The sequence below is a fragment of the Orbicella franksi genome, chromosome 7, assembly GCF_964199315.1.
Source record: "Orbicella franksi chromosome 7, jaOrbFran1.1, whole genome shotgun sequence".
Taxonomy (NCBI): domain Eukaryota; kingdom Metazoa; phylum Cnidaria; class Anthozoa; order Scleractinia; family Merulinidae; genus Orbicella; species Orbicella franksi.
This window is the reverse complement of record NC_138151.1, coordinates 30,410,120-30,418,906: the sequence shown is the minus strand read 5'-3', so window position 1 is coordinate 30,418,906 and position 8,787 is coordinate 30,410,120. Positions and strand designations below refer to the sequence as shown.

Below are 8,787 nucleotides of genomic sequence, written 5' to 3'. Positions count from 1 at the left end.
GTACCACTAGCTTACTAAGTAACTCTTATGCATTAGCCAGGTAATAGGCTCTACATGCAGTTTGAGCCATAAGTCGACTCGAATCCACTATAAATTGTACAGAAAACTTGACTAATTAAAATAGCATGGGCGTAAATTCAATTCTTGAGCTGCCTGCTACGATGTAAAAGGGGTAGATATCAGGAAATGTCTCCGTCAGATCACTGTCAAGCAGGTTTGACGTGTATAATGTTCGTTGAGAACATCCTTTTAAAAACAGTTTGGATAATTAGGAGAATAAGCTCCAGCAACTCGCAGCATGTCAACACTGAAATACCAATCCAGAGTCCCAGCTGCCCTCCAATGTCTGCCACGAGGTTGACTTCCTGCCAAACCGAAATAACACTAGTGCTATGTGATTGTTGTAACTGATTATAGAGACCGATAAAACAGATACCCCACCAGCTCAACTAAGTGGCTACATGGTAGCGTAGCAGAAGTGTTAATTACAAATTCTGAAATACTGAACGTCATTAAATTACCTTGTAGCTAATTCTCTCGACGACTCTTTCGAAATTGAGTTGCTCGAAAAATATTCTTACTTCGAGAAAGTTCTCTCTGAAAAAGAAGATTCGCAGTATAAGTAAAATATGTCGTTATTTGGCTGCTACTTAGTCTCTATATAACCAAGTGTTTTAACTTGCCTGAGGTGGTATCCAAAGTCTCCTTCTGATGTGTACACTTCTTTGTTTTGGACTTTTTGCTCAAGAATTTCCTGAATAAAATAACTCAGATGGTTTGATATTTCTATGGACACGTAACCGTGCAACAAGTGACCATGAATTCATATCACCCAAGTTTATCCGCCCTCTTCCTTCCCATCTTTCATTTGCTTATCATTTAATTTCATCTGTTTTTTTTTTGTTTTGTTTTGTTTTGTTCTGTTTTGTTTTTTTTTTTGTTTTTATGTTTCTGTGTTATCAGAATTGACGCTTTATTCTAGTCAAACACAGAAAGCAAAAACAACTGTAATATCATTTTACTTCCTGTGGGGGGGGGGGGGGGGAGGGGAAACGTGCAATGCTGTTTAATTTAAATCATCATCATCATCATCGTGCTTATCATCATTATCGTAATACCACCAATTATTCACCTCATATCCAAATGAAGGCCATTGGCCCATCGATAGCGAAGTCCTGAATATGACTTCACTGGAAAAAAAAATACAGTAGGCTTTACAGTAGGTACACATATAAAAAAGCACATCTCAACACAGCAGCAGCCGCAACAACAACAACAACAACAACAACAACAACAACAACTGAAAGTGCAACAGTAAGAGCTTTCAATTCGGTTTATAATTTGCATTATACGGCAGTGCGGCTGCTCTTTTGTGGCAACAGGCTTCTGCCCCACGCTATTAAACCATGCTTTGCATTCTGCGCTGAATGGATCTTAGAGTAAATATGTCTTGCAAAACGTATAAATGAGCTTAGTACAATGTGAAGGTAATTAATGATTTACATGTAGACAACATACGTGCATGGTGTTGGACAAGTTACTTCACAGTTCAGTTCTCCTGATAATAGATCTCGCCGTAAAACATCCAAACACTTCGCTAGAAAAATTAGACGAGAGACAGAGAAGGATAAGTTATTAGTCCACATAAGATATAAGAAGGTAACGAAGGTTTAGAATGAAGAGAAAATTAAGAATATGATACAAACGAATAAGACTCTACTTGTTAAAACAACCCGAGATTTAAGAGAGAAGTTTGTAGGGGCCATTACAAAAGTTTCAGAGCGATTATTTTTTAAAGTTTTCAAGAATGAAGTAGAGTGTATTTCCTCAGACTTAAACACAAAGATGCATCCCTTTGAATTATCCATAAAATTAAACAGAGAGTAATCACATTTCTCGATTACAAAAACTACTCCTTCTTTGTTCTGAATGTGCAGAATAAGTTAATACTTATATCCAGAATAAGTTAATACTGATATAGGTTCAAGTGGAATACCCCAACAATCTAAACTTATTGGACCCAACAAATGGAAAACTGACGCTTTACGAAATTCATTCTGAAATTTAAATCAACTATGAAATATTGACCATTTTGGTATGGCGTCACATTGGTGTTCTTTAACAGCTTAAGTTCTCTTCGTGGAAAATTCATCTCCTATTCATTTCCTATCGCATGGGAACACCAAAACGGCGCCGTTGAAACGCTCTATTGATCGACATTGTGACGAGCACAATCAATTAATGTCTTAAAGATGCCTTGTTCTATTTGTTGTGTCTTCTTGAATACTTTCGCATAGTTTTTGATATATATCTCTAAAACTAGCTCTAACAGAAACACAACGTTTCCTAGTTGAGACATTCATGTTTTCCAAATACATGATTATACTAGACAGACTACTCAAATCAACAGCGACAAGCAACAGGCTCAGCTTATAAAAGACCCATATATTATATATTGTATTGTATTATATTACTATAATATTATACTATTATACTGTCTAACTATAATTACCTGTAGAAGTGTTCCTTATATCACATACATCTGCGTCAGCTGGAAATTGAGCTTCTGTACATCCACATTCTGTAATCTGCTTCTTAGCAAGACATGAATTCAAACAAGCCTATTTGAGAGAAACAAGTGAATCATGCAATCATGATTTATGTATACATCATACATAAATTAGTAAATCAATTAATTAATTTAATTTAATTAATGATACTTTCTAGAATTAAGGCGAAGGGTGTGAGCCCTATAATTAACATAAGACACATATATGTCTGGATGTATGAGAACAGTGTTGAAGAAATGGCGTCCTCAAGTGCATATGGCAGGTATTGACACGGATTTCATAAATACAGTATTTAATTCCAAAATTGAAATGATTCACCTGCTTGAGGCAATGATCGCAAAATCAGCTAATAAATTAAAAGCTCACAGTATGAAATGGGGCACGTACGAAAACAATTAGATTGATATTTAGACAGTCTCGTGTTGTTGCTGCGGTGTATCTGAAGGTGAGAAGAGAGTTAAGAGGAACTGAGGTGTACGTATGTAAATCCATGATGTACCTGTTTGTTTATAAACTATGTGTGTTTACAAAAAAAAATGTAAGTAACTTCAAGTCAATGAAAATTAAATAAATACAAAAAAACAGATTAAAAAAAAAGAAATAAATCCAGTCATATGCATATTAGTCATTTACAAGAACTTGCTGCCTTTGCTTTATTTACTTTCTTGTAAATTTTAATAAGTGAATGTCTCAACCAATAGAGAGATTTTAAAGCATGACGTTACGTCAAACGGCAAAAGGCAAAAATGAAACTTTTGCCGTCTGTCTTCAGCTGTCTGTTCAGTAGAGTGAAAATATTTTTATTTGCGGTGTATAGTACAAGACGTGTTTCAATTTTTGTGTGATTTATGACAAGAAAAGAAAAAAAAATCAGAGGTAATCTTTGCCGTTTGCCGTCTGCCGTAACGTCATGCTTAAACTCTCTATCCTCAAATTTTAAGTTAGGTCCGTAAACTAATTACTAATTACATTTTGGTTTACACTGTGTTATGCAATCTTAGAAGAAATTACTTCGTTTTTACAATAACCCTTATTCCAAATATTTACCTGTCTGGAGAATGTGGTATTGAACTTCTTTGCGTAGATATTATCTCTGAAGTCACCCCCTGAAATGCAACTGCCATTGCCAAAGGGGTCCACACGCTCAATAACACTCTAGAACGAAGAATATTCGACAGGTATCAATATAATTGTGTGAGATCAGATGCTTCAAGTACAAATAATTGTTGTACTGGCAATTTTGACCTTCAGAAGATATCTTTTCAAAATACAAATTTAATGCTCCCTCCCCCACCTCATTTGAATTTATACGTGCTTTCTCAGGCATGACCCAGTAGAGAGAGCGATGGCCTCCCACCAATCTGGCCCGGGTTCGATTTCGGCCCGTTGCCAAATGCGGGTTGAGTTTGTTGCTGGTTCGCGCTTCGCTCCAAACATTTTTCTCAAGGTCCTTTGTTTTTCCTCCCTCCACAAAAAGCAACATTTTCAAATTCCAATTTGACCGGAATAGAGGGCTAGAGAACAGAGGAGGTTGATGTGGGGTTCCTCCCGATCAGTTGCGTTTATCACGTGATACCTTTCGTATCGCAAATGAAGTGGAACGGCTTGGCAAAACATCGTTGCCTTCGTTGTCTGGAAATGGCATCAGTCCTTGGTCGTGAATGACCACTCTTGCTCCAGCCGCGTGAGACAATTCTGAAATGTACTGTGACTGTTCTATGAACAGTTGCAACTTCAGACCTGCAGGTAGTTTAACGAACAAACGAAGGAAAGAAAGAAAACAAAAGCTTACCTTTACTTAGCTGAACATATCTGATTCCTTATGTATGGCATCGGGCCATAAAATTAGGAGGGAAGGGATGTGGGTGATTGGGTATAGGCACGAATTTTTCTTTAAATCTTTCCGTGTGCTGGAAATGTTTTTCGCGGGACGTCTGTACGCATGATATTTTTTTCCTCCGTCTAACATGCCACTTTTGGCCTACTGAACGTACGTGAACTTTTTTGATTTGCTAGTGGTCTTATAAATGACTTTTTGGATACAAGTATGCTTGCAACATATGTTTTTTTGTTTTTGTTTTTTTTTCTGCTCAAAATTATCCACCCTTCCCGCTCAAAAGTCAAATGGTTTACCCCTAAATACTATGATGTTGTAGAGTTTACTTCTTCCAGCGGTAATTGAACTGATCACTTTTTTCTGTTGATATATTTGAAGTTGACAGCAATATTCATTGTGTTTTATTACTCAAGCTATTTTTAAATCAAAAAGGGAAAAACTTAACGTAAGGGGAAAGCACGATTTAAAAATAAAATGCTTAACACGATTTCTATCCACTCATTGAGCTGTATCAGAAGACTCACTCGTTAGCTGCGCTCCTCGATCGTTCGTGCTCGGATACTGCTCAACTAATTTATACACATTTTCCATGGAGTAACCTCAATAAACCCCCGATCTCACGTTACCTCCAGCAGGTCCAGTGTTGAACGAATGTAAGACTTTCTGGCTTTCACCTAAGTCGTTGATTCCACCATTAAAAGTGAAACAGTTGCCAAAGCGAAAGTCCCAGAAGGTATGCCAGTATCTTATGTAGTTACTATAAGGATAAATAACTGAAATTATTATATAGCTAAGAGTTAAGTTGAATCTAGCGCGCAAGCTCGTTGATTGGCTTATGGTTAAGTGACTTCGGCGAATGCCCGGTGGGCAACATAGCAATCTTACCAACCATGAGTGCCTTTGAGGAATACTTATAAATTTGCACTAAACTCGAGCTATAATCACTGGTAGTTTGGTTTCCTTTGAATCTCTCTCGATGTTTCCATCGACTTCCTCTCGGTAGGCATCGAGATTTTTGGGAAAACATAACTAGCTGTTTTCCTCGGGAACAATGATTAACTGTATAATAGACCATGTGTTGGTATTATTTCAATGATACAACTCAGCATCGGTATGACAAAGTCAACTCTCTTAGGTTTCGAAAATTATGTTTGGTAATCATCTCTTGTTGGCAAGGAACGAAGGAGGGGACCTCAAAACAATTGGGTGAGGGGGAGAGAAAAAGAAAGGTGGAATCGTTTCGTAGGTACGACAACTAACATTAAAACCCTTGCACTTAAAATAAGAGATGAATAAACTACCTGCAATCATATCCTCTGTATGAGCAATCAAACACAAAATCTTTGAACTGATGTCCCGTCGCAAACAGCGTGGAATCATTCTCTTGTGCTACCTTGGCGAGTAGAGCTTCTTCAATCTGATATTCAAGCCCTTTGGCTTCCTCAGCTGAACTTCCAAAATAGACAGACTCCTCGTCATCGACGATATATTCCTCTCCAGAAGACTCAAAGGAGAAATCGTCTTCCCAAAAGCTCGCATTAGCTGATGTGTTGCTAGTTTGTTCATCCCAGTGTGATCCATTCACTTAAAACAAAATTAAAATTGACCAAAAAAAAAAAAAAACCAGTCGCCATTATGACCGTTTGTGAACCAAAGATGTATTTTTCTTGCACACGATTTGTCAAAATATATACGTCAAGTGATGATTATATAAATATTTGTTTTAATAGTATTAACTACTTTTGAACAAACCAGCCATATTATTGAACGGGTACAGAAATATATATTTTTTTTACATTTAACAGCTTAGAAAGTAGGTGTCTCCCAAAGATAGACCTTATGAATTGAATTAAAATTGTATTGAATTGAATTGTGCTAAAGTGTATATTCTACTTGTGTTGAAGTATATATTCCATATATTCTTAACCTTTCCATTTTGCTGACTCATGGCAACTCAATTTCTAGATTGAAAAACATCCCCACTGGCCGGTATTCATCTACCCCTTCCCACCTCTTACTTTCCCCTATGGTCTGACTATATTACCGTATGGCGTGTAAGCTTCCAGTATATCCTTTATGTAACTGTCAGGAAGCTCTCCAATTCGCAGCATATTCATGTTGCATATGGTCACAGCGGGAAACTGAGCGCGCTGAATGTAAAATAAATTGGATTATGTTAACTAAAAACAATACTTTATAAGGTGATCCGTTTTTGTGGATAACTCTACTTTAAATAATAAAAATACTTAATGAGCTGCAATTTTTTCTGCGCGGCAGCATTTTCTTTTTTGTAAAGTCTTCATGAGTTCTTTTTTACAGGATGCTCACAATTTCATTCTTCGACTTGAATAGCTGGTCTGCCACAGTATTCTTTCATAAAGAGGTTTGATATTGACGGAAGGTAGGCTCAAGATCTCAGCTAACGTACGCACTTGTTTAAACTGATGAACGGTAAGTAAAGAATTAAATACTTACACTTTCATGTTCAACCTTGACCACGGTGGAAACGGGACGGCTTAAGTATATAAGAAATAAATTGTACACTTGCAGCACAAACATGGTGGACGCTCCGATGCAAAACAAGCTCCATGTCAAAAGGCTGATCATATTCTTGCTCTCTGAAAGTCGACCGAGACCATGGGCGGTTGTATAGCCACAAAATTCTCGTAGCAACCTTCTGATTGATGTAGGATTGTCTTTGACAATCGTGTCAGCACCGATGTTTCTACTGTCAATTGCTTTATCCATGTTGCTGCAAGAGTGTTGAGCTGCAAGATCCTTCTAGTCAAGTCAAGTCCACCGCCCAGTAAGACTTTGTATTGGTTGTTTACATCAGTTGTGCGACGAGTTTAACAGTGGTTATTTCCATGGCAATCTAAACAGACTTTGGCAATTAAAGGTCAACTGTTTAATAATAACGCAATGACCATGGAAAACTGAAAGTTTTAATTATCATTTAAATCGCCTTTTTCTTTTTCAACAATTAATTGTACCACCTGCATTCGCATTTACATTGCGCTACAACATCAAATTCAGCTCAAACTGGAGATCAAAGTGACCGTCCCAAGAATGATAAAAGTTTAAAATCAGGGCTTACATGGAAACTATAAATATACATGTAGAGGAAAATGCAACAAATGTTTAACATTCACTCTAAATTGAGGACTACACCAGATGTCTCCGTTAATTGTTAACCAACTAACAAGGGTTATATCATTGTATACAGAACAGCGAGACGTCCCACTGTGATTAATCCCAAACGAAATTATCACATCTCCTTGGAGTAAAAATAATTAGCTAATTGATTTGTAGAGAATTGTAGGGGTTCTGTCGGAGTCAGCGTGCTTTGGAAGACAGAAACATTAACAACTGATATACCAAAAATAATACAGCAAAAATATGTGTCATTTTGTCATCATGTTTATTTCGTTCAGTTATTGTTGTTGAGTGTAATTAGAGCGATCCGAAAAGAGTTAACTAAATTTAAGCAATTTTATATTTTTATCTTCACGCTGTCGGCCTATTTCGTGTGCCGTTTATTGTTTCCAGAATAACAAGGACATTTTGTCAACAGTTTCTTAATATCCCTGAGCAACTAAGTCATCTATTGTATTTAAGCTATTTTATTTCATTCAAATCTACGATACCTAGTTGAAATCGCACAAGCAATAATAGAAATGGAAAATGAGAAAAAAAAATCAATGGCAAATACAGTTGAGCCTCCCCACAAAGGCCTCGTTGGGGAGGGAGGAAAGTTACCCTTGTAGATAGGTGGAAGTTATGGGGAAGTAAGGGTGTAAACTGACACTTTCTTTTTCCTTCTTGTTTCCCCTGGGTGAGAAATTCTTTCTTTTCCCGAAAATGCTCATTTTAGCAAATACATACGTAACACGATAAAATATATCAAGAAGAGAGAAACTAAATAGAAACAGAGACCAACGACGCGCAATGCAGATCTAGATTGGCGACCTTTAACAACAAAGGAAATATATTGGATGTTGTATACACCGTTTGTCAGTCGACCATTGCCGTTGCCGAGAGGTGGCCACCGGGACCAAAAAAAGGGGTCGTTGTAGAGAAGTGGCTGTTAGTGTTAGTCCAACTGAAATTTGTAAGAGATTGGGTTCTTGTTTATCTAACATTAAAACTAGAGCTGGAGATTTCTATTAATTGACAGTCAATACGCCTGAAAGCCAATCAGTGAAATTAAGACTGTCAAACCTATGTTTAGCACAATCCAATTTAATTTTGCTTTAGAAAACGTTTAGTTTAGTTTAGTTGGATTTTTTCTTTCTTAGCTTATCGCAGCCACTGTTGTTTTTGTTGTCGCGTTACGTTTTATAAACATAGTAAAATCCAAGAGACCAGATCCAAAAAGGG

The 8,787-nt window shown here is 37.0% G+C and overlaps 1 protein-coding gene across 1 annotated transcript; it reads right to left on the bottom strand.

Annotated features, from left to right (window-relative positions):
- Positions 1–1,066: 1,066 nt before the first annotated feature.
- Positions 1,067–7,390, bottom strand: LOC145493718 (epithelial sodium channel subunit alpha-like). Its single transcript, XM_081473177.1, has 9 exons — positions 6,883–7,390; positions 6,452–6,557; positions 5,709–5,991; positions 5,034–5,164; positions 4,147–4,310; positions 3,618–3,725; positions 2,513–2,621; positions 1,519–1,597; positions 1,067–1,190 (listed from the first exon to the last, which is right to left on the bottom strand). The coding sequence occupies exons 1-9, from the start codon at positions 7,153–7,155 to the stop codon at positions 1,067–1,069; spliced, it is 1,377 nt and encodes a 458-aa protein (XP_081329303.1). The 5' UTR covers positions 7,156–7,390.
- Between the last annotated feature and the right edge of the window lie 1,397 nt (positions 7,391–8,787).

What these genes read in the sequence shown, in the direction of transcription:
- LOC145493718 (XM_081473177.1), bottom strand. Translation starts at nt 7,155, where the DNA reads ATGGATAAAGCAATTGACAGTAGAAACATCGGTGCTGACACGATTGTC. An exon ending in TACAGAGGATATGATTGCAG is followed by an intron (nt 5,165 to 5,708) that starts GTAGTTTATTCA and finishes TTATCCTTATAG; the next exon opens with TAACTACATAAGATACTGGC. An exon ending in CTTCATTTGCGATACGAAAG is followed by an intron (nt 3,726 to 4,146) that starts GTATCACGTGAT and finishes TCTTCGTTCTAG; the next exon opens with AGTGTTATTGAGCGTGTGGA.